This window comes from Falco peregrinus, chromosome 11 (assembly GCF_023634155.1).
Source record: "Falco peregrinus isolate bFalPer1 chromosome 11, bFalPer1.pri, whole genome shotgun sequence".
Lineage (NCBI taxonomy): Eukaryota > Metazoa > Chordata > Aves > Falconiformes > Falconidae > Falco > Falco peregrinus.
The window spans coordinates 836,835-862,493 of NC_073731.1; the positions used below are offsets into that span (position 1 = coordinate 836,835).

General features: G+C 40.3%; 1 protein-coding gene across 3 annotated transcripts in view; it reads left to right on the forward strand.

Annotated features, from left to right (window-relative positions):
* The first annotated feature begins 1,185 nt into the window (after positions 1-1,185).
* The window catches only part of XRN2 (5'-3' exoribonuclease 2), a 52,544-nt gene continuing 28,070 nt past the window's right edge, over positions 1,186-25,659 (forward strand). For 2 of the 3 annotated variants that reach the window (XM_055815881.1, XM_055815883.1), the window contains exons 1-19: positions 1,186-1,344; positions 8,692-8,843; positions 8,928-9,039; positions 10,206-10,317; positions 11,408-11,466; positions 11,546-11,635; positions 12,748-12,820; positions 12,927-12,977; positions 13,328-13,485; positions 13,878-13,952; positions 14,055-14,188; positions 14,278-14,335; positions 14,426-14,533; positions 15,583-15,627; positions 16,822-16,953; positions 18,296-18,414; positions 21,787-21,922; positions 25,296-25,403; positions 25,491-25,580. In XM_055815881.1, the coding sequence (XP_055671856.1) occupies positions 1,270-1,344; positions 8,692-8,843; positions 8,928-9,039; positions 10,206-10,317; positions 11,408-11,466; positions 11,546-11,635; positions 12,748-12,820; positions 12,927-12,977; positions 13,328-13,485; positions 13,878-13,952; positions 14,055-14,188; positions 14,278-14,335; positions 14,426-14,533; positions 15,583-15,627; positions 16,822-16,953; positions 18,296-18,414; positions 21,787-21,922; positions 25,296-25,403; positions 25,491-25,580 (1,887 nt within the window). In that variant the 5' untranslated portion in view covers positions 1,186-1,269. The remainder of the gene's footprint in view (positions 1,345-8,691; positions 8,844-8,927; positions 9,040-10,205; positions 10,318-11,407; positions 11,467-11,545; positions 11,636-12,747; positions 12,821-12,926; positions 12,978-13,327; positions 13,486-13,877; positions 13,953-14,054; positions 14,189-14,277; positions 14,336-14,425; positions 14,534-15,582; positions 15,628-16,821; positions 16,954-18,295; positions 18,415-21,786; positions 21,923-25,295; positions 25,404-25,490; positions 25,581-25,659) is intronic. The other variant, XM_055815882.1, reaches the window with a different exon arrangement.

Consider the following 25,659-nt stretch of genomic DNA (forward strand, 5'->3'; position numbering starts at 1 on the left):
CTTCAATCAGGGCACATTTTGTAAGGAACAGATAAAGGACAATCTTTAGCTGATACCACAGATGTGGTGCCAATATAAAGTTGCTGGGGAAATTTATTCAAGTCACAGATTTTATTAAGAGGAGTGACAACAGAAAATGGCTTAACAACAGCTAAGTGAGGCTAAGAATAATGAGAAATACAATATTGGGTTAATTTGTTCTACAGCAAATTAGCAAGGTAGCAAGGTTCCTCTCCCCTCCCCAAATTAGCGGCGTTGACTCAATAAGCACTGCTGAGATTTTGTTATTTTTATTAATGATTTCCAGGCTGCTTTTTTCATGCCCTCACCCCTGTTGCTGCCCTCCTAATGAAGTTGGTGTGTAGTGACAGGACACAGCGGAGCACAGAATCTTCCTCGTGTTAATCCTGTTTAATACCTTAAGGTTTAATTCCATTTCAACATTGTCAGACAGCTAACTTAATACTATTTGCTTATGCAACAGGCAAACCGATGGGATGGGGGTTCTTTAGGCTGCTTCTTGCAACCGTCACATATCGCACCGAGCAATTTTATGCTCGCTGCTGCTGCCAATGTCCCCATGGCCTCTCCCGCTCTCCCACCCTCCTGCCAGTATTTCGATGCTCCTTTTAAACTGCTGCCAACAGCCCCCTCTCTCCTCCCGAAGGGGCAATGGCCTCTTCCAGAGCCTTGCCCTTGTCCGACTTCCTCATGGCGAGGCAGGCTCACCAGAACGGAGAGCAGCCCCACAGCACGAGCTTCAGCAGAGCAGCCATGCCCTGAATTATTTTTCTCATGTCTTCTGCCTCAGCCATCCCACGACAGCATGCCATTGTGATTTTTTTTTAACGAGGCCGTTCATTGAGGGGCATTTTCCCACAGAGCCTTGCCTGAGAGAAGGGTGGCATGCGGTGCCACCTCAGACCACAAACCGCTCTCAGGCTTTTCCCTTCCGCCTGTCACCGACGGGCCAAAGGAGCAACCCTGCAAGCCGGAGGGCTCGGGGGCCCAGCAAGGACCCCCGGGAGGGCAGGGGCCAGCCCGAACAGCAGCCCCTCCGCTCCCCGCTGGGGCCGCCGCGGCAGCCCCGCACCTGCGCGCTCTGCCGCGCCCGCCCGTAAGATGGCGGCCGCGCCGCGTGCGCCTCACGTGACCTGCCCCCACGATGCCCTGCGCTGCCCTTTGCCCCCGGAAGCGCTGCTCGCTGCCTCACCGGGCGCGGCTGTTGCCGAGAGCCACGGCCGGCCGCCCCCGCTCCCCTGGCCCGCTATGGGGGTCCCGGCCTTCTTCCGCTGGCTGAGCCGCAAGTACCCCTCCATCATCGTCAACTGTGTGGAGGAGAAGGTGAGGCGGGCCGCCCCGCAGCCTCCTGTCCCGGGACGGGCCCCTCTAGCGGCCGCCCCGCGGCTGGGGGGGCTGAGGGAGCGCCGGAGGCCGGGGTCGGGGCCAGCGCCGGGGCCGCGGGACTAGGGCCGGGGCCGGGGGCCGCAGGCAGGGCCCGGTGGGTGTCGCCTGCCGGCGCCGGGCGCAGCCCGTGCGACGCCACTCCTGCCCCTCTGCGCTCTCTCGGCCGCTCCCGCTGCCTTTTCGAGTGGGGTTCGTCGGTCTGGGGTTTCTTTCTTTACTTTTTTGCGTTGGTTCTTGGTGGTGGTTTCTTGACCGGGGGCTTTTACCCTGGCTGGAAGCAGCCGGCGTGGGGGAGAAGTTAGGGCTGCTGCTCGGCTTGTGCCCAGCGGTGCGGACCGGGGGGGCAGAAGCCGAGGGGGCAGGAGCCGGGTGCCTCGGGCAGGTTTTTAGGCCCCAGCCGGTTTGTTGAAGCCGGCCCTCCCGAGCATGGTGGCCGCTGCCTTTGCCGTGCCTCGGGCAAAACAAGTGGATTTTGTGAAAGGGTTTGGTAAAACTTCTGGTGAATAGCAGGTAGTGGGGATACTTTTTGCTGGTTCTTGTTTTGTTTATGTGCTTGTTCTTCGTAGTCCCGGCTTTTCAACAACTTTTTTGTAAATTACAAGCTGAAGGAAGCTTTAGGACTTGTTGAAAACAAAAGTGAAGCTGCCTGTCTTGGAAGGAGTAAGGAAATGCTAGTGTGAATGGTTAAAGGTAACTTGTGAGCCTGGAAACTCGTCTGTCTCTGTGAGATCATCCTGTTCTCAAGCAGATCAGTTCCGTGGTGCTGCGTGTGAAAGCTGGTGCCAGCACAAGGGTGAGGGTGGGAATGAGGCATTTGAGAAGAAACTGAGCTGTCCCTTTCTAGCTGCACGAGTTTTGTACAAGATTAAAACAATGTCTTGGTGTACATATGGTCATACACTTCCTTGGGCTCTCATTCTCCTAGCTTTTCAGTACTTCACAATTGTATCATTTTCAGATCTTATTATTTTTGTCAGTCTTTTCTATCATATATTAGTCCTTCTACAGCTTCCTGCTTTAGCCTGATTTTCTTTTTTTAATGTGCTCACAACGCAGCAGGTCATGCTTGCATCCAAGGCTTAAAACAATTGGTTTAAATTAATTAAATTTTAAATTAAAACTGTAATTGGACTCTTTAACCTTGAGCAGGTTCAGCTTTTTTTGGTCTTGCTGGTATTTTCTAGTATAGAAGTATCTCCTGCCCAAACATGAAGCTGATTTTCCCAAAGACGTCCTCTGAAATCTGGCTTTTCATAGCACCAGAAGATGCTTTTTGATGAAGACTCAGTCCTGACCTAGTTGCTGGGCTCCATGGGTGGTCTTTACTAACCTGCAGCTCACAGTAGGTACAATTTGTTGACTACTTTGAGCTGGCTGGTGTCACAGTCCACTCAGTGGACTCATGATGCTTCATTTACTATGATCTTGAAGCGCAAAATATCAAGGTGACCATGCCAAGGGGTTATGCCTTGATCAAACAGCACAACTTTATTGTTTGCCTGTAAAGCGGTGTGTAATAGATAGTGACAGGAAGGGAAGAAAAGGTAAAGTAAAAAAGAAAAGGGAAGAGGATTATAGCTACCGCCACGGGTCCAAGGCGTCCCTATGGTTCTTCTGATTGTCATGATCCTTGGTGGGGAAGATCTTCAAAGTTCGGTTGCTAAGGAGCCATCTTTTATGCCAAACAACACACCTTGCTCCTCCTCTGGCCCATGGATTGTTGCCAGTCTCCACCTTCTTGAGCAAGGTTACCAGCATGTCCAAAGAGGAGTGCCCGAGGTGTGGTTTGCCTTAGAGGCAGGTAGCTTTAGGCCAGGAGGTGTGTTTTTGTATTATAATGGTATTATAATGAAGAAAAGTTCACGTGAAGTTCAAGTTTTCTGGTTTGTTGCTATGACAGCGGTTGTGATCCATCTTCTGGAAAGCAGTTATGCGGCCTTATATAGTCATTCCTTTCAGTCCCAGGTAGCAGGTAGCAGCATAGTACTCCTCGTACCATGCAGTTCTCCTTCCCAGGGTCTTTGCATCTTGGTGTCCATGAGGACCACATTCCATCTCCAGGTCTCTGTTGGCAATGTTGAGACAATATAGTTCTCTTTGGGCTGACTTACAGCTGGTCACTGCCTGCAGTTGATGGCTGGTGTTCATCCCGTCCCTCGCACCAGCACTGAGCTCTGTATGGTTACCTGGGGAGCGCTCTCTAGGAAGTAACACAGCTTGAAATAACATTGCCTTATATTTTGCTAGGCCCGTTCTCAGATCAGCTGGTTCCTTTGTGCACATCATTGGAGCCACACGTGAAGGCTTGTGCCATCCTCAGGGACATGGTGGGAGGTGGAAGGTAATGGGGAGGATGGGGTTGTCTTCCTTCAGCAACAGCACAGGCTTGCATTGGATTTGAATAGCTGCGCTGTGATAGCTTCACAGTGCAGTGAACACGATGAGGTATTCTCTTCAGGGTTAACTTAGCCAAAGTTTTTCCAAGAAGATGAAGTCTCGAGTTCATGCTTCGTAAACTGTTTTTTCCTGTATGCTTTTCCAAATAATTCTGTCGTCTTTTGTCAGGTTGTACTAGCTGCGTTCTGCCCTTCGTAATACTGTTTTTGATCCCTGCTGCCAAGCATGTGATGTGGCTTCTGCCTGCTTGCTACCTCCTGTCCCATGGGAGAGACATGCCTCCTGTTTGGGAAACAGTGTAGTGTGAGGAGATGCAAATGTGTAGGCAGGGTAGAGAAGATAAGGGAAAAGAGAGTTAGGTAATTGAATTATGTATTGACGTTGGGTGGTTTTGACTGCATGTGTTACCTGCCTGCCTTCAGCGAGATTCCAGCATATGCAAATGGCAGGCAGTTCGGTTTTAGTATTCAGTTCTTGTTACAGTCAAGGTGTTTTTGCATTTCAGATTCGGGCAGTGAAACAGAACCATAGATTTGGATTAATTAAATGTTGCACAGTTAAAACTGTGAGATACTCCTTTTGTTTTTATTACAATTGTGGTTTCAGTTAGCCTCTCTCAGCATGATGTGTGAAGTTTAGTTTACCTGTAGCTGCAATAAGTGGATTTTTTTTATTCCAGTGGATAGGTAAAATCTGAGGATTTGTGCTCCATGGGGAACTATTATAGAAGCATGTGGTTTGTGGGTTTACAAGTGCAGCTTAATCACCATTTGTATGAGTGTTTGCTCTGGAATAAGCTGTTGGCAGCTAGCAGTGATTGTTCTGGTTGCTTTACCAAACTCTTGGGTTTTGTGCCATCTCTCATGTGACCTATTCTGAGCGTCTGGGCAACCCTTGGTTCAGAGGGCTGTCAGGTACATATCTCGTATTTGAGTAGCTCTTTCCACCAAAGCAGGGAACTCACAGAGGTGAACAACTTCTTTGGTTATAGTCAGCATCACAGCTGGCTGTATGGTCCAAGCCATTCATTCACCAAATCCCCTTTTCCTCCATTACGCCAAAAGTTCACGTGTGCGAATGAACACCTGTTTCAGCAGTACAGTTAGGCTGTGGAGGCAGCAGCTTTAATAGTTGTCTGTCATATTTGTAGCCACGCTGGCAAGATAGCCTTGGCACTCAGTAACCGCGAGGTGAAGTTTAGTTTTGGTTTTTTGAAGCAGTGTTCTTCTGATCAACAGGATGCAGATAGAGCTTTGACAATATAAAGTAGATTCTTTTACAGGTTTGTCTTAATTGTGAATGGATGTTTTACACTTTTGTCTTGCAGGCTTGTCCAGCTGTTTCTGGATAATGCTTTAAGATCAGTTTATTTAAAAGTAGTCATAATTTAAATAGCAAATATATCTGCAATCTGCAACAATTAAATAGTTTGCTCTAAGAGCAGGAGACATCATCACACATTTGTAAATTATTAAAAACTTATATTAATCTTTATGCAATCAAAACTGCTCAAATATTTAGGTACAATAAAGGTTTATATAGTTTTGGTTTTACTGAGTTTGTGATTGTATGTCCCTTTTTTTGGGTCTTTAATAATTGGGCTTGTAGCAGCAAATGTTCTTTATTAAAAGAAATGAAGAGATACAACAGATTCCATTGGGCCAAGTTAGGTTTACCATAGCTGAAATGTCAGATCCTGATGTCCTCATCTACGTTGCTTTGTTCCAACTTAAGAGCACGATGCAATTACAGTAAGGACAGCACATGGATAAATCATATTCATTAAATTTTTTTATATTTAAATCTGGTCATAAATTTGAGAGCATACTAGGACAGTAGTGAGAAGCTGTAGTTTGTCTTACTGTAGATTAATTTAAACTTCTCTCACGATGTAATCAGCTCTATGTGTATTTTAGGATTGCTATAAATCTCTCTAATCAGAAATTTTGTATCTCCCAGTAGCTTGTCTCTTCGAAATATAAAAAGTTGATCCATGTTCTCTTACCATGCTAGATTATTTCTTTTTCTTAAATCTGATTAATCTTCTTCTTAAGCTGAGCAGGAAGAATAAGAGGAAGATCTTGAAAATAATATAAAATCCAGGAGAGACTATTCTTAATCAAATTCATATGAATTAATAAAGCTGCAACTAAAGTATCATATTTGAAGATCTGTTTTCAATGGTTTCAAAAGAGGCTGTAGATTAAAAGTGAACAGTTTAGTTATATCACAAGAGATATCGCTACCAGATACTTAAACCTTTTACAAGGCTGTTCCATTAAAAATCTGATAGGTTTACGAGAATATAATGGTGAAGTTGCTGACACAGCAGTATGCAGATGAAAACTGAATGGCTTTCGAAGACATCTAAAAGAGATCATGCTTATTTTGCTATACCTTCAAGACTGAAAGTAAGATCTGTGAGGGGGACAGTTTTATTTTACATATCACATAGTCGTAAGCCTTTGATATCTTCTGAGTCACAGTTAGCTCTGGCAAGAGGTTTGATGAAAGATCAAGTAGAACACAAGGCAAGCTTCTCGTCCCATTATCTGATGTTAACCAGAATTAATACTCTTCTTTTAAAACTGTAGGTCTTGGTTGCCCAGAGTAACTTTATTAGAACTGCAAGCCACAGTACAGTGTTTGCACCTGACAGTTGGTTTCTGCCAAAACCATGTGATTTGTGTTTGTGCGTTCTAGAAAGTTCAGAAAAGGAAGCAAGCAGTAGTCAAGGTTTCATCTGTCAGGATTTAACTAGTTTGGGTGAATAGTATAGGAAAGATGCACACTGGCAGAAATTTCACCTGGTTTAAAGAAGTGAAATAGAAGGTCTTAGTGTTCGGTTATTTAAAAATGACTTCACAAAATTGCCCTGAAAGAATTGCATACACCTATAACTGTGAAAAATGTGAATACCAAATAAAGACTTATTTTGCTTTAAAGGTTTTAATTTTTGCCTTTTAAGACTGGGGCAAGTTCAGCTAGTTCTAATGATACTTTAAGCAGGAAAATTGCAAGGAAGTCAATGATACAATCTGTAAGGTGGTTTTTTTGGTGTTTTTCTCCTTTGGAATCTGATAGTTTGAGCTCTGTATCAGACCTGGGAAACTAATTTAATGAGTAGCGGGCAGCAAGTCTGCAAACAAATTCAGAGGGAGTGCTTGATGTTGGTTGATCGGCTGTGGATAAGTTTCATGTGAAGGAGGGGACCAGCAGCACCACATCTTTCCCTCCTGTCTCATGCAATCCTGTGACTGTAGTCTTACATGTAATAAAATGACATTCATTTCCCTTCATTTTGCTTTATGCCAAGCTCTTCAAGAATACGCTTCTTTCCAACTTTATGATATGTTATAAACCTTTTTGGTCATAATTTCTCTGAAAATCATTTTACTTTTTCTTGATCAGCTCATGTCTGTTCCATGCTGTTGGTTTCACAGTGGTTTCAAATTCAGTGGTTTACACATTTGGCTGGTGGTCTTGCTTCAGAAGGGAGAACGTAGAATTACTCATGATAGCTGTGAGAGTGTTGTTAACTGCCGTTTGACCAAACTTTAAAAAAGAAAACAAACCAAACCCACCACAAACAACAACAACAACAACAAAAAAAAAAAAAGCCCCAAACCCAAAAAAAAACCCCAAAAAACACCACCACAACAAACTCCCAAACAAAACAAACAAAAACGGCAAATGTGTGGTGAGGAAACAAAACTGGACCTTGTAGAGGAGGCACTCTTTGAAGCACTCACTGGTGTTTCAAAACTGCTTGCTCTGACAGCTTGAGAGAAGGGGGTAAGGTTTTTTGCCTAGGTGTTACAGGGCTGACTCCAGTCTCTGCTCTGGGGCTGGCGAGAGGGACTGTTGTCTTCACCTAGGTAGTTACTTGTCATCAGCATGGCAGCGTATGCAAAAATAACATGGGACTATTTATCGCTTCCAGTTCAGCTGAGATTTGTTTTCTTTGTGCTTCTGGGTTTACTTTTTGTCACCTGTTGTAAGTGTTCAAGAATGTCAGAGTAGTACAGGAATATGGGTGCCTGTAGGTGGTTTAGGGCAGTCGTAAGTTTGCTCTGAGTTTACAGTCTGCACTGTGGCCTGAGTTTCTTCTTGGTTAGGCAGCAGCCTGACAGTGGAAAAAGTGCTGAGGTAAAGGAAGTGAAGCATTAGAGTAAAAAGTTTACTTATTTTCGGAAGTAGAAGGTAAGGACTGGGTTTTATTTAGCATTTCAAATATAGCCACAGAAAAACACAGAGACAGGAGTTGAAGAGTTCAGGGTTTGAGGATCTTGGTGCATTGGACAGTCATGAGGGAAAGAAAGACATGTGCCCAAAGCGGAGGTTTGGCTGGTGGGACCTGAAAGGATCTCCTTTCTTCGTGTAGTGGAATTTGAGAGAAGTCCTCTTTCTCATTAAATCTCATCGCCCTTTGCTTACCAGGATGTGCTGATGTACTTTGGGAAGCCTGTCGGTCATCAGTGGGGCTCCAGTATACCATCAGCTGTAGGTGAATCACTTTTACTGCCCTGTCTCCCCCAGCTATGTGTGTGACTTAAATATCAGATTGCAGCGAGAAAAGGCAGAGGGGCAGGTTTGTTTGGATGTATCAGTCTGGGGATAAAAAACTAAGCATTAAAAGCAGGAAAACTTTGATTCTTCTTGGTTATCTTGTTAAGGTTATAGCATCGTATTATAAACTTTGAAGTCCCTTTGCTAAATTTCGAGGGAGTCAGTATGGTCTTGGCAGTAAAAGGAATTGCTTTCTTGAATAACAAAGTGCTATTTTAGTAGTGTAAGCATGCATTTTCAGGTAATTATGTGGGTAGCGCGAGTGTGTATGTTAATACCTCTGGTTATTTGTGATACTTCTCTAATCAAGTACTGCAGTGTTTGTTTCAACTGCATTCACAGGCGAAAGAGTGCAATGGCGTCAAGGTTCCGATTGATACAAGCAAACCTAACCCTAACGAGGTGGAGTTTGACAACCTGTATCTGGATATGAATGGTATAATTCACCCTTGTACACATCCAGAAGACAAGTAAGGCTTTTTTTTTTTTTTCTTTTTACAAATAGAATTTATGGATAGCATTTCAGATGTTAAATTGAATGCTCTATGTTTTAGGCCGGCACCCAAAAATGAAGATGAAATGATGGTTGCTATTTTTGAGTATATTGACAGAATCTTCAACATTGTAAGACCAAGGCGACTTCTTTACATGGCTATAGATGGAGTAGTAAGTATTGATATATTTAGTTCCCAGTAATGACTGTAAAATTAGGGTAGATGCCATCTGCCTATATACTTGTGTTAATTTAGTTATGGTGAAGGTAATTAAAAGTATTAATGGGGTTTGTTGTCCACAGTGTTGTATGAGCTGGCTAATGTAGTCTACTGCAGTCTGAACTTTGTTTCTGAAAAGCAGGAAACTTCTCTAAGACAGTAATGCTCCTCCGTTCTGTGGCTTTAGTAATAATTCATGCTGCAGGCTAGGAAAGACCAGAAAACCATTGAAGCAGACTCACTTAAAATGGGCTGTGACTTAGTTGTGCTGTGGAATATTTCCCAGGCTAACCTTAAGGGACATTTGAGGCTGAAAGCTTGTCTTTTGCTATTCCTCGTCTGCCCTCAGTACATCAGTTGGTCTAATGAAAGATACCATCCTTTTTAAAACTTTGCTTTACTGAGTATTTTTCTATCCAGCTTGCATATTCTCACTGAGAGATGCCAAAATGGTCTAGCAGAGACTGCTGGTAGGACTTTTAAGCTTTGGCTGGTTTTCTGGGCTTTTCAGTTTCTCAAAGGTAAAATGAGCATCATTAAGTAAAAAGTTTTTTTAACGTGAATTTGAGTGCAGGAATTCTTAATGTGTGTGTATGGAGAAGTAATCCAAACAAAATGTTGATGTAGTCTTTTTAAAAACCCCAGCTGAGCTGCTGTAAATAATAGCTCACTACTGTCTGCTGTAGTCGTTTTGTTTTCAAGAGTTATGAATACAAATGTAGGAGTTTCTTGTTGGAAGATAGGTATGTAAGAAATAATGGGTTTGGATACATGTCACTAAGTTTCATTTATTTTGCCAGAGAAACTTTGAATCCTTGAGCTTTGTGGGGTTCTGAGATGGGAGTACAGTTGGCTTTACCTCACCGAGAAGCTTAAGAGACCTAGGCAGAAACGTGTCCAGCTCTCTGCGCTGCCATGAGAGCTAGTGGTGATGTGAGACAGGGACAACAGAAATCACTGTTTCAGTTACAGTTTAGACTGATGTCTTGTTAAATGCTTGTATAATTACAGACTAGCCTATTTCAAAAGACTGGTCTTGGCTGCCAGAAACAACTAGCAGAAAGGAAGCCGTTGTCCAGATGCTATAACTGATTTAAGCATTGTGATACTGTTTTTTAGGCTCCACGTGCAAAAATGAATCAACAGCGGTCAAGAAGATTCAGAGCATCAAAGGAAGGCATGGAAGCTGCTGAAGAGAAGCAAAAAATAAGACAAGAAATTCTGGCAAAAGGTAAAACTGTGACCATATCTGAGGTTTTTCAAGTGAGAGTCACCTTGTTTGTTTTGAACACTTCAGGAAGGGATGTCTTGCTTAGTGGATATTCAGATGTGCATTACCAGGAGGAGGGGATAGCAAGCCTACAGAAGAATGCCTCTGTGTTTTCCAAAGTTAAGAACTAAGATAAAACAAAATGCCACTTTTTTTCTTCTGCTGTCTCCTGCCTGTAATAGATTTGTGTTGAGTACTCTTAGTTCCTTTAGAAGAACAGGGATAAATGTAGTAGTGGGAAACTAGCCAGCTGTTATGAAAGTACAGATTTCTAGGGTTTGGTGAAAGGATAGTTGAGGCTTAAAAGCAGGGATCAAATTAAAATACTACTCCACAGGAATAACGAACTGTGAGCAAGAGTAGTTCCTGGGCAGTGGAAACTCTAAACTCGGTGAGGAAACAAAGTCAGTGCAACTTTCGAAGGGTGACAGTGACGTGACTCACGTGAAAGGAGCATGTGTAGCTGACGCATGCTATCTGGGCTGGAGCAATTAATTCAGGTGACTGTGTAGGAAGAACGAATGCTGTAGCCCAAGTGAGATGGCCATTATGTAACTTAGAAATTAAAAAGGGAGAACAAAGACTTTTTTTAACGTTTCTTCCTGTAGCATTTCGAGACTACGAAGACCCTTTATGAAGCTCAGAGATGAGAGAAGTTGATGTAACCCTGTTTGTGAGCCCAAGTGAATAGATAGTGGAAACATAGGGGAGAATATGTAAGAAAATGATTATTTCCTAATGTTTTATGTCATTTAGCAAGCTTAGTTTCTTTGATATTTCTTTCACAGTCTTTTGACAGAATAGGTAGTGAAATCACTTTTCTGAAGTAACAATGTTTGTAAATGTACTAACACCTTATTTTGAGATTACAATAATGTAATGGTAAGAGCTGCTTTAATTTTGGGGAGGGGAGTGTTGTTTTTTTTTAAAACAAACTAATTTTCAGTAAGTGTTCATTGTTATCAGGGGAGCCATCTGGGTTTTTATTATGCAAAAATGTTTTTAATGTTCCATGTTGATTTACTTCTGTTAAATGTTTTTATTGCTGTAGGTGGCATTCTTCCTCCAGAAGAAGTGAAAGAGAGATTTGACAGCAACTGTATTACACCGGTAAGTAGCCTTGCACTTTAACCAGCAATTGCCAGTGTCTGAATGAAGGTTTAATATATTTTCTTCTGTCACTTTTTAGGGAACTGAGTTTATGGACAATCTTGCTAAATGTCTCCGCTATTACATTGCTGACCGTTTGAACAGTGACCCAGGGTGGAAAAATTTGACAGTAAGTTTCACAGTTTCGTACTTCAGGAAAATTAAGGTGATCTATTAGGCTGGGTTGAGATACAATTGAAAAGTATAAATTTAAACAGATTTGTCTCCTCTTCTGGCACTGTGCTGTTGTTAATCATGGACCAACTTGCACATTCTGCTGGGACTTCAGTGATAAATTTCATCCTAATAACACAATTTAACAGCACCATTTGTTTTGATTTCATTTAAGAGCAATAAAAAGATTTGATAATAGAAGCCACAGTCTGATATAATGGGAGACAGGGTTTCAGGAATACTTTTTCTTCTTTTGGGGAAAAGTGTCTTAAGTATATAGTATATGTATTATTTTCACTATTTCTTGTTTTAACTTGCTTGCTACCTCAGGTAGGCTGTGTTGTCTCCATTATTCTAATGATGGATGACAGTAGATGACAGGCAATGAAAATAACACATACTAGTTTTGTTGTATTTTTGGACTAGTCTCCTGTTCCTCGACCACTCCGTATCTGCTGAGTTTTGTTTCTGACAGCCCTGTCTTTGCTCTGTACGAGAGGGCAGAATAGTCAATCTTCTCGGATGCAGCTGTCTGGTTTATTTTCCAGAAGCTGACTGTTAAAGCGGTCTAATTAGAGGGCAGTTGACTCTGCTTAATTCCCCTCCATCAGACATGAGTTTTACAAAGGCTAATGTGCATCTGGACATAAGTGTAAGGAGGTGTATAATGTTGTAATGTATCCAGGTATGTGCAAGTTTAGAAGATCTAAAGGGAAGTGGGCGTGTGTGCTTTATCTGTTAGTTCTCTGGAGCATATTTTGATTGCCCTGACAATTTATCAGGAAACTTCAGATATGTTAGTTACCACTGAAATTATCAGGTCATTATTTGAAACAATACGTCAGCTTCATCCTTGAATTAGTAGAGAAAAATGAAGGTCTATTCATTGATTCCAAACTCTTAAATAATAATTTCATTTTGAGTCAAAATATTTTAGTTAAAACTACAAGGTAGAATTTCAGATGTTCATGTTAGATTCAGTATTCCATATAACTACCTAAGTTGTTTTAGTTTCGGGTTTTTTACTATGGCAGCATAAATTGTTTACATAATTTAAATGTTTTGCAGGTTATTTTGTCTGATGCTAGTGCTCCTGGTGAAGGTGAACATAAAATCATGGATTACATTAGAAGACAAAGAGGTAAAATTCAAATAAATGCAAATGCTTTGTTTTAAATTAAGATATGGTCAGTAATGATTTATTTTACTTGACTTTGCTTGACTAAATGTAACTTTCTTTTGTATAGCTCAACCAAACCATGACCCAAACACTCATCATTGTCTGTGTGGAGCCGACGGTGAGTTCTCTTTTGCTAACAATATGTCATATTAAGCTTTCTTGTGCTGTTTTCTGATTGAGTTGGGCTTCACTTGTATTTGTGTAAGTAATCCAGTGTACTTTTTTGGTTTTGGAAGTTCTGTGTAATGTATGGGGAAGGACCTAGCACTGTCCATAGCTGAAGGGCTAATTTTCACTTCGTTGTACTATCTGGGTGGTTTGTGGGTAAGCACATCTGTCTGTTCGCACTTGCTTAGGGTAGAATGTACTTTGCTTTTAAAACTGGGTGTTGGGGTTTTTTTGTTTAAAAATCAAGCTTTTTTTTTTATTATTCTTCATTATATTTTATTCTTCTCCTTTGGTCGGTAGCTGATCTGATTATGCTTGGGTTAGCTACACATGAACCAAACTTCACTATAATTAGGGAAGAATTTAAACCAAATAAACCCAAGCCATGTAGTCTGTGTAACCAGATGGGTCATGAAGTTAAGGATTGCCAAGGTTTGCCCAGAGAAAAACAAGGCAAGGTAAGAATTTGCTGATTTCTAGAAATTCTTTTTGTCTATAAGCTCGTTTATGCTTTAATGAGATCTTCAAACTGTTCTTGCTGTTCGTTTTGATTGAAACATAATGCAAATTATATTATTGAAATTACCCAGTGAATTACCCAGTAGCACAAAAATCTTGTACCAAACCTAATGTCCTCACTTGTGGTGTTCTGTTGTTGGGCTGGGTTTTTTCCCACTGGTGTGAGAAAACTATCACTAAAGACATGCAAAGTAGCAAAATGCATGCTTGGCACAAGAATTTGAGAAACTGTACTTGTATACCTCTTAACTCCTTTCAAAGCAAGCCTGTAAAACTGAGCCGGAGAACTTTAGGTGAGCTTGGATATAATGCAACTCTCCTTTTATTTTAGCATGATCAATTTGCAGACAGTCTTCCTATGGCTGAACAAGAATTTATCTTCATCCGATTATGTGTTTTGCGAGAGGTATGTTGAAGCAGTTACTGTACCTGCTTTATACAAATGGGACTTTTAAACTCCGTACAGAGCGTTTTCTAATGTCCTTTTGTGTGTGTGTGTGTGTTGCAGTATTTGGAAAGAGAACTCACTATGGCCAGTTTGCCTTTCACCTTTGACTTCGAAAGAAGTGTTGATGACTGGGTCTTTATGTGCTTCTTTGTGGGAAATGACTTTCTTCCTCATCTGCCTTCTTTGGAGATCAGGTACATGAGAATATATGTTTTCTTATCCTGCAAGTATACATTCTGTGCTTTTAAATTAAAAAAATCTCCTGGGGTTTTTTTGTTCTTAGGGAAGGAGCAATCGATCGCTTGGTTAACATATATAAAAATGTGGTGCATAAAACTGGGGTAAGTCTTTTTACTTTTTCTTTAAAAACATCTGTGTGTTTGCTGCAAAAAAAGCCTTGTTTTTCAACTATATTACTTTCTAACTTGCAGGGGTACCTCACAGAAAGCGGTTTTGTCAACCTGCAGCGAGTCCAGATGATCATGTTAGCTGTTGGAGAAGTTGAAGATAGTATTTTCAAAAAGAGAAAAGATGATGATGTAAATTTTTTTTCCTACATTCTTCATTACATTTTGGTTTTAATCAGATGTGTTACTGTTAAACTGTTACGGCCCTTTAACAGGATAAGAAAAACTCCAAACTTTGTATTTTTTTCTTATAATCTATAGTGACTTCCTCCATACACAAAAAAGAATTGCACGCTTCCAGTTGATTTTCTGATTGTTACCCCAAGTAACAGCAGAACGAAAACTGTGTGCGAGTTCTGTTACTGCCTGCAGCTTTTTGAATAGCAGCTATGAAAACTGGAGAAGGAATGTTTTTTTAATTTGCTGCAGCATGTGGAAGTGCAAGCCAGGAGCAGGGGTGAAATACTGAATTGGAGTTCTAAGTGCATTCTTGTCTTGCTGTACTTCCTGTCATTTGAAATGTGTTTATAAATTGTTATTTTGGTGTGTCTCTGTAGTTTATGCAGCTTTTTGCAGACATCTTCCAGTTCACTAATAAAGTTCAGGGGATAAAACACCTTGTGAATTAAAGGGCAGGGTTGTGTTTACTTTCCAGTCAAAAAATGCTCTGCCAGTGCTGGCAAAATGTTTTGTTTATAGTTGCCCCAGCCTGCACCTCTTGAATATCAAATTGGCATTTCCACTTCAAGTTTTCAGTTTGCGTGGCCTAAGAATAAGAAATATCTTCCTTGAGCCGCCTCTTTTCCTGTTTTGAGGACTTTAGGAAAGTAGAAGAGACATTACTTTTTTTCTTGGTGGCTGTTCCAGTGCAGGCAAGGAGCTTGTGCCCTTTGACACTGCTGTCACATTGAAGTAAGGCTATAGCTAAACATAGCAGATGATACAAGCCATTACTGAAATTGTGGGGCTTTGAATGCACAGCTACATTTTTCCCCCGTAGGTTTTCAGGGTAGGTTAGAAAATCTCGCGTCTGCAAATCCAACGGAAAATTGACCTATGTCTTGTTCAGAACATTATGTAAAAAACCTATGGCCTTCCGGTCAGTAGAGGATTATAATGAAATATTTTTCCAGGAAATCTGTATGTTTTACTGATTTTATTTCTCTTTATTCTTTGTCTAGGATAACTTTAAAAGGCGGCAAAAAGAAAAAAGAAAAAGAATGAAGGTAAGTTATTTCCTTTCACAATGCAAAAGCTAGCAAGAATTAAAATGTATACTATAGCTTTCAGCACATGGGTTGGTTGAAGCTGCAGTTGTAATCATGGTATTTTCTGGCCTTTTATGTAAACTGTGTTGCAGTAGAATAAAAAGTAGAGTGTTTTTTCATGGCTGTTTGTAGACTGGGGCTTCAAAAGAAGGAATTGCATATTAAAGACTTCTTAAGAGGGAAAGGAGGGACAGTGTTGCATGCACTGGATGATAGCTGTACGTTGTTTCCCTCAAATTTGCACTTTCAAGATTATTTAGTGATGCTTCAGCATGGTCACTGTACAGGAATTCCTTTTCCATGCATTGACACAAGTAGTCTCAGCAGTTGTTTTGCCAATGGCAAATAGAGTTTAGTCTGAGTTTCAAGTTAAATATGTGTACCAGTTTGCATTAAATGGATTTGCTCACTTAGAGGCATGTTTCTAAAAAAGCAAGGAAGGCTTTCCGCAAACTATAGTTACCTTGCGTTCTGCCTGTAAACAAGTCGATGTTGTCAAAAATCTCTCCCTTTCTGACCCATGTAAATCATATTCTTTAAAACTGTGTTATTGAAATGATGTTGAATTTTCTTCTATTAACAAAATAATTCTGATATTTTAAGTGGGCTCTTGTGTGTTCATTTCAACATAGCTCTTTGTTGTTGGTTAGGGCATACAGGTAAGCGTAGCTTCCAGAACTTTCAGGGCATATGATATCTCCCTCTGAGTACTATCAAGATCTTGTGTGTATTTTTTAAATTACATATTTTCTGACTATTCCTATGAGAGTGGGAGAGGTTGTTCACTTTGCTTACAAAGAATACATTCTTGCCAGTAAGTTAGACGAAGTCTCGCTTCCGCCCCCCACCCCAAGAAGAAACCTGCCTTTCAGCCCTTGTAGAAAGAACATGGGCACAAAATGTAGGGGTGGGTTGGTTGGTTGGTTTGGTTTTTTTAAAGAGCGTAATAAATTATAGGAATATAAGGATCTCACTTGAAAGTGTCATCTTATACCTGGTTGTGGTAGTTAAACACAACTAATTTAAGCTGAACTAAGTAAATTATGCTTGTTTCATATAACATGTTAATCCCAAAATTGCAGGAGAGCGTTATCATGCTGCTGTGGAGATTACACAGCTTTTTCAGTATACTTGTATATATTTATCTTTTAGAGGGATCAGCCTTCTTTTATTCCCGGTGGACAGTTTTCCCCTCAAGCTCTGGGAAATCGATCTAGCCCTCAGGCAATCAGTAACCCTAGACAAGCCGCCTTTGAGATGAGAATGCATGACAGGCAGAATTCTGTAAGTAGATGTTCAAAGGTATTTCCACGTAGAAGGGGAAATAATCATCCTGTGTTGCTCTGAACACCCTTTTCTCCACCCCACCAAGCTTTCTTGAAAAGCAGACACCAAAACATTTCTGTTTTCAAGGAAGTGGCTTTTAATAGCCAATCTTTATTTATTTTGTGAATAAAATGGTGTTTTTAATGTTTGGTATGATACTGCTTGTTAAATAGCTCTGGGAGGGCAAGTGTGAGGTGAATGCATCCAAGTCAGATACAGGGGCTCTTCTCCCTGAACTTGTTTGCCACTTGCAGAGTCAGGTTTAGGAACTTCCTCAGTAGCCTTGTGAGAGACACAAACTGAATACCTGAGCTGGGGGTCTTTGCAGTTACCAAAAAGAATATTAAAACGCACAGACACATAGATATTTTGTATTTTGGAAATCTGTGATTTGCATGGGTACATGTTTGTCAGCTGATTTTACTTTCCAAAGCATTGCTTCTCACTGAGAAGAGGAGAAACTTAAATGTTGGAAAGGTATTAGGAAGTGAGAGGAAACTGGAAATAAGTTGAGTTCTGTGTTAGAAGTCTTGATTGTTAATTTTAAATAACAATTATAACTAAAGTTTTATTTCTGAGCACAAATCTTTATCCAGTGAACAAATTAAAGGTCCTTTTCATCATAAAGATGTGTATTCTGTCTCCTAAGAATAAATAAATACAATATGCTTTTTCCAAATATAATTTCTGCTATTCTTTCCTTTTAGTCTTGAAACTTTTGCACATGGGTTAGGCAAATCAGTTCCTTTATGGAATGGGAAAAGTTTCTTTTAGACTCTGTAGTAATAGAATAGATAAATTTGAAAGGTGTTTAAAAGATCAGTCATGAAGAAACTTAAGAGTATTTCTGCCAGTTCTGAATTACAAGCAGCGGGTTTTTTTACAATAATCTGCACGTGCTTTTTTCACCATTGCTGTGAAATAAAGTTCTAACATAAGCTGTTAGGACTACAGAAAACAGTTGTATTCCGAAACGGGAATATATCAGAAATGGCATGTTTTATCAATTTATGCTATCTTGTTCATGCATTTTTTTCTTTCTCAAATATAATGAACTTTTTGCCTGTTTGTATTAATGCCTGCCTTTTAATACAAAGATGTGGTTTTCTTCTCTCTTGCTCCTTGGCTTAGTAGTTTAAGGATTGTGTAGCTTTTGCCTTGAGTTTTGGGGGAACTAAAAATAATGCATGTGATTATCACGAAGCTGTTAATTTTAACTTGAATTAGAAATGCCTAATAAATCCTTCCCCACCACCACCTCCCCCCCCCCCGCATTTATCTGTAATAATTCTGACCCTAGACAACTTCATCATCTCCAAATACCAGCCTCACTTCTGATGGCAGCCCATCCCTGACAGGAGGAATTAAGCGGAAAGCTGAAGATAGTGACAGTGAACCTGAGCCAGAGGATAATATCAGGTGAAGCCATTTTTTGTAGCACTTTGTTAGCGAATTGCTGAAATAGATGCAGTCTAATTAATGCCATTTAGCTTAGAGCAGCAGTGCCTTCAGATGCTTTTCTATGATCTTTTTATCCACCAGTAATTAATGTGGAGGGTTAGAATATTCACTAAATTCCAGTGAGATGTGTAAGCTATAGCTGTTAAATCTAAGTATCTAGATTAGTATGCGTGCAGGTTTTCATCCTCCAAGCCACTACTCCCTTTGAGACCAAGCACTAGATTGGCTAGACATTCACTGTTCAGCTTTGATTATGTGAGCTGAATGCCGCTGTTTTGCAGTTGAATTTTTGAGCTGTTTAACCCATAAAATTCAGTTACATTCACATGTGCAGTGTTATTTATCCTGACTATCACAATATGCTTTCCTCCATCTTTGATTTGTAGCAAACCCTGTTTTGTCTATGACGAGTTCTTTAAATGCCTTAGGATGGCTGATCCCTAGATGATTAAGGGATAGGAATTTTATGAGAATTAACTGACAGCGAATTACCAGTGAGTCTGCATTTGTCAAAGGTTTAAATCAAGCTATCGCCTTTTAAGTTGAGGATGAAGACCCTTACAGTTTTTTGTTAAAGGTTCTGCGCTAATAAATGCAACCAGTAGGTTTTTGTTTCCTGTAGCGTCAGGGAAGGTAAGTGGACATGGGAAAACAGTAAGGGTTACTTCATTGTGAAGTACTGATGACTAGTGTCCAACAGTTACTGTGACGTTTGTGACATGCAGCCTGTCAGATCTTCCAATATGATGTGTTCTAGCTCTTATCCTTACTTTCTTTCCTATAGGTGCAGATCTGAATGGATCGATAGGGTTTTTTAATCAATCAAGCAGAATTTTTGTCTGAGTCTGGGTTTTAAAGTGTACATTTAAAAGTTACTTTCCATTTGAATTTTAGAAGAGGTTCTCTAAGAAACTTTAATAGTCTTATAACAACCGGTGTGAATGAACCGCTGTGATTTATGAGTAGCAATAGTTCTGACAGGGTTGGTATTGTCAAGCAAAACCAAATGCTACATTCATCTGCAGTTAAGCTCTTTTGTAGCTCAGAATACTTATTCAGATCCTTTTCTGAGTGGAAACTAATTTTATACTTCTCATTGTAGGTAAAAACAACTGCATAAAGGTATTAGATGCAGCAAAGTTGTCTGCAAAGATACATTTTATATTTAAGATGACTTTGAAACTAGAATAAATAGTTCTAGTCAACTAGCAGATTGGTTTTTGTTACCTCACAGAAAAGGTTTTTGAAATTTATGCAAGTGTCTAGCTGCCATGGAGCTCCTAGGGTCAGATGCTCATAGGCTGCAGACATTCTTGACTCTGTCCTTCAAGACTTAATGCAAGTAGCTCTGTCCTTGCTCACCTTCCTTTCTTAGTCCTGAAAATATGTCTTGGTTTCTCTACCTCCTCATCAGTTTGAAACTTTGAACTAGCTCAGGTCAGATTTTTTAAAAGCATCCCTGTACTGGGCAACTAATTTGAAACAGAAGCAAGGGATGATCTTTTTTCCAAAACCAGAAGGACATGTGTCATGTAAAAAAGCGTTGATTGATCTTTGCTGTCTTAAAGGCTTCACACGCTATATTTATTGCTCTGCGAGATTCTGACAAGTGAAGTTGGAGTTGGCCTCGCAGGTTACTTGTGTGCTTTAGGTTCTGTATGTAATTTAAAGTGGTGACAGCCTTTGTGGAAAGAGATCTTGCACAATTGGTTTTGGCTGTGATAATGCCAAGTTTTGAATTGTTGGGAATTAAATTCTATTTCAAAGCCCCACCATTATTAAGGGATTATCTGATTTAACTAGTTTCTAAATCAGATTTGTAATTTGCTTTACTCTAGTTCACTTGAATGCCAAAAGTCACATGAACTTTGAGAGATGTGTAGAGAATGCATGAACTCTGGTGATTAATAGGTTTAAATTTAAAAAAAAAAAAACAAAAAAAAACAAAAAAAAAAAACCCAAAAACCAAACCGAACCATAAACAAACAAAAAACCCCAAACCAAATAGTTCTATGAGGGAGGTCAGTTCTGAAGCATGATATCATGATTGAACCAAATGTTAAGTCGAGCTTTATCTTTCTATTACTTAAACTGCCTTTGTAGATGGCAGTCTGATTTGAACTGTGATTTCACCCAAGATTGTCGTGTCACTTCAGGTTGTTAGTCCTAAGAATTTTGTGCATATTAATGGCTTCTTGCTTGTGGCACAACTGTTCTCTCAGAATTTACGTGTCACCTATTGAATGACAGGGAACACAGCAGATGCAGCAAGCGGATAAAATGGCCAAGGATGAAAAGGTCAGGAGTCTGTAGACAGCAATCCCTGTTGCTGCCCATGCCCCCCACAGCTCTATTCCTGCTGCCTTGTCAGGTTTTTGAGGAGCCTATGGTCTGGGCTTACTGTTAGTCTTCATGGAATGATCTTGCTTGAAATGTGGCACAATATAGAGCGTTATTCACTTTTTTCCTAAATTATACAGTAGAGCTGAGAGATTCAGATGCTTGTATGTCACATGAGCAAATGGCTCTTTTTCCCCTGCCCCATCTGTAGACAGACATAATGGGGAGCTGCATGAAGTAAGGATAAATGGTGCCTGAGATTGGTGCTCTTTTGGCTCCAATATCCATTTCTGGCATGAAAGGTTGAAGATCCTTGTGTAGAAGGGAGCTAGACTGATGTGAGTCAGCAAGCACGGGATCCCTGAGTTGCAGTAATTCTGCTGGTAATCGTAGCTTGTCTGAACAGCAATGGAATATGGAAATCAAGCTTCTGTTGTTTATTATTTATTTTCTTACTTTTTCATTTTGATTAACTGGGAAACTATCTTTTCTGCTTGAGAGGGGTACTGAGAATAGAGGAGTGAACCTGATGTGAAAAGATATTCCAATAAGATTAAGATTTTGGCCTAGGGTAGATTAAATAAGGAAGGGAAAGAGTTTGTTCTCTTTCTAGTGGTTGGAAGAGTTAAAGAATAGAGTTCATACGGCAGTTTTGGTAATAGATTCCTGATAAGAGAGGTAAAATTGCCAACCAGGAGCGATACTGTTCTGGAAAATCCTGACAGCAGCAGGCAGAGGTTTGAAAAGCTACCCTGTTCCTAACAAGTACTTTGAAGACCTATTTATCAGGGTGGTAGCTTCAGAATTTCATCTGGATTTTGTGTGATGCCAACCATCAAATTTTATTCTCTTGCTGTTGAGTATTAATTTTTATGCTTTCACTTCAGTTGTATAAAAATGGGAGTTGAAGTAGCAAGCGACTTTAGCTTATATTTTAATTCAGATATGTAAATGTGCATATATTGACATCTATTTGTGTTTGTTATGCAGGTTATGGGAAACTGGTTGGAAACAGCGCTACTATAAAAACAAATTTGATGTTGATGCTTCTGATGAGAAATTCCGTCGTAAAGTTGTACAGTCCTATGTAGAAGGGCTTTGCTGGGTTCTCAGATACTATTATCAGGTACTTAAATTTCTTCTTGAAACTTCAGTTTTCTGTTGCATCTGTACCCTATTTCTTTTCAGGAAATAATAATTATCCATTGCTCATTTTTGGAAAGCAGTGCTTTTTTTTTATGATATAAATAAGTGGGTGCTCATTCTACGTGGCACTCAAGATTTGAATGCATTTTTTGTTTCTCACATACAGTAACAGCACTTGTTAGTTTATTAAGGGCTGATGCATATTTTTCCTTTGCAATACATAACCATGCATAGTGAAATTGCAGATGACTAAATGAGTGAACAAGGGACAAAGCCTGTGAAATGCTAGTAAGAATTTGAACGGAACAGAGTTGTCAGTCTCCTCCATAGATTGTAGTGGTCTACATGAAGTGTATAGTGATTGAAGTAATCTGTATCTGATTTAAATATTTTGATAATTGAGATTTCAGATTGCAAGAGATTGGTTAGACATATTGGGGCTTGTTGCACCGATCGTTAATAACTAGCTTCATGCCCTGAAGACAAAGTAAGTTGTATTTTGTGTGTGACCTGGGAACAGAATGTGCTTGAGCCAGTGAAGTTTTATCTGTCTCAGCAGAGCTTTGTATCTTGAACACAGTGCCACACTGATAACACTGCACACTTTTCATAGGTAGCTCACATCTGTCCAAATTGGAGTACAGGCAGGGCAAATACCTCACATGCCTGCAAGAAAACTATGCAGTCTTAAAGTTAGTTTATTTTAATGTGTACTCCTTTCCCCACTCTTCCCCTTAGAACAAAAAGGAAGAGTCTTCCCTTCCACTGTATCAGTTAGGTTTGCAAGTCTGTTGCAGTTGATGTGCAGGGGAGCTGAGCTCTCCTCACCTTTGAGTAGCTCCTTTTGCCGAGGTCGAATGTCACCTGGACACCTTTATAGGTGGAAATTCCCGTGACCCTGTGCACAGTCAAGGTCTGCTGAAAGCAAACTGTTTTCCCGCTAACCATGGTAAAATACGTTCTTAGAACTCTATATGTGCCCGTATGTCTCCAAAGTGTGTAAATGAATATTCAGATGAGCGGTAGGTGTCTGCTGGCTGGAAAACTGTCAGTGTGACCTTCAGTGGTGCAGTAGTACAAAACCACTGCAAAAGGCAGTCTGAATTTTAAGGGCAACTGAAGGGCTTATAGGAAGGGAGTATTATGCCAAAACTGAGATATTTGTGAGGTGGCCAAAATATTTATACTCATTTGAAGATTGTAAAGTTAACTTTGTTTTATGCAAAGAAGCATGCGTGGGGTGTGCATTTATTCCTTTGCAATCAGTGGCCATGGCCTTGTGCAGATATCGTGTGCTTTTACAACTGTTCAAACCGGGGTGGTGTTTGCATGTGCACTGCTGAGAGATTTGTGGCTTTGAATGTGTAGGAGCTGGAAGACAGGCACCTACCAAACTTAAAACAATATGGGCAAGCCCCTAGGCAACACTCTGCAGTCCAGGTGGTAAAACCAGTTTAGTTACTGAGATGTACGTAGGTGACTCCTTGTCCTTCTGAGTTTGTGGACGTTCTGGCTGAAGGGACCAGTGCGTATAGAAGTGATAAGTGATTACAGCTGCAAAGAAAGTGAATCTGTGAGGTTGACAGCTTCAGACTTCGGGCAGGACCATGCTGCTCTCAAGAAAACTGAGGACTGCCAATAAGATTTCAAGGAAAAGTGACTGTACAGAAAATATTTTCTGATTTAGAAATGTTCCAAAGGGAAACTTTAATGAAGTACCTAAATGTTTAGGCCTTCGTTTTTGCCATTTTGCTTCGTATTCAGATTACTCAAAAAGAAGGAAGTCTCTCTCTAGACCTCGTAAAAATTACATTGCAGACTTAAAATAGTGCAGCAGTGAAGTACTTGCATGTGCTGCTGTTTGTACTTGCATTAACAGGACTATGTGTAGGCAAGATACTGTAACCTGCTATACATGGGCAGTCTGTTGTACTGGTATGGAGCAGCAGTCAAATCACTTTCTTCCCATATCGAAGTTAGATTAGGAAGCTGTTCGGACTGGGGGAATTTCAAAATAGGCTTGCTTGAGGGTTTTTTGGTTTTTCTTTTTACCATAATAACAATTGCTTCCAATAATCATTGCTTATTGTCCATAAAATTTCTGACAGAATATGGTATGTGCTTTTCTATTCTTATAAAAAGGTAATAATGCAGAGCACGCGTTCCACTAGTGGAAACATCTGTTTGGAGGGGGGGGGGGGGAAACAGGAAAGAAAAAAATAAAGAAAGAAACCAATCCACCTGGCTTTTGAAACATACTGAAACCATATGAAGAATTACATCTAATAATTACAGTCTCAATAATTTTATACCAAAAATATCGCTGGAGGAGCCTCATTGACATTTGCTAATTCAGAATTGGAAGTCAAAATAGTAGGCTTTTGTTTCAAGTGGTACTGCTAAGAAAAATAGCTGAGGAGGTGAAAACTTGACTTAGACCTTCTAGAGCTGCGTTTCTTTTACAAAATGCATTGTTCTGATGTGTTTTGAGTTTACTTTATTTTCTCCTTTTTGAGGATTATTTTCTGTCTTTCAAGTGAATGCACTTTGTATTTCCCAATATTCAGGATGAAGAGGGGAAAAGCAAAATGTTACTCAAAGTGTGTATTAGTGCTGGTACTGAACAGAAAAGTAACAGTTAAAACCAGAATACTTTTTTAACCTGCAACAAATAGTGTTCACGTTTTCACACCTTGTGGCGTGAAACCCTTGTCAGGGTTCTCTGGTCTCCCATATTCCCAAGTTAGCAGTGGGATTTTGCATTGAAAAACAGTAGTAGAAACTGTTTACACAAGTTGAAAATGTGTCCGTTTATTACACGTTCCTCAGCTTAGCCCCAGGGACTGGTTACCTGTGTGGATAGACTGTGATTTCCTACTCTTTGCAAGAAAACTTGTGCTTGGTTTTATTAGACTTTGTGCACATGCGTGTATGTTTTTTCTCGGGGGGAGGAAAAAGGCATGAGATAAGTTTAAGATTCTGCTTTAAGGTCTTTTGTGTCGTTCTGGTGCTAGGTCCTGTCTCTTTGACTGTCTCCCTTACTGACTCAAACCTAGCAGATAGCAAGAGTACTTTGGCATAGAAGTCTATCCACTGTTCTGTGCTGCTGAGGAAATGCCCGAGGTCTCCATTCACTGTCCAGTGAATTCACTCGCTCTAGTCTGGCTATGAAAAGTTAAGTCCCAACCTGAAGTCCAGAGTACCTTTAGAGGCCAGAGCTCTTTCTTTTCTAATCATTGGGACTCCTCTTTCTCCTGGTTGTTGTTGGGCTAAATTTTGTCACCTTTTGTGACTGGGCTATGTGATTATTTTTTTTCTTTTTTGATTTGTTGATTTTTGTTTCTCTATCCTAGGGCTGTGCATCCTGGAACTGGTATTACCCTTTTCACTATGCTCCATTTGCTTCTGATTTTGAGGGTATTGCAGACATGCCTTCAGATTTTGAGAAAGGCTCCAAACCGGTAGGGCATCTTTATTTACGTATTTATTTAGTTATGATTTAACAGCTCATTAGAAATGCCCTACATCTGCTTGTTTAATTTCAACAGTTTAAGCCTCTTGAACAACTCATGGGAGTATTTCCAGCTGCAAGTGGGAATTTTCTGCCACCAACATGGAGGAAACTCATGACAGATCCGGTAGGAGTCCTTGTTGTATTCCCCCCTGTAAGGTTATGTCATCTTGCAGTTGTGTGGGCGTGACTCACTGCTTCTTACT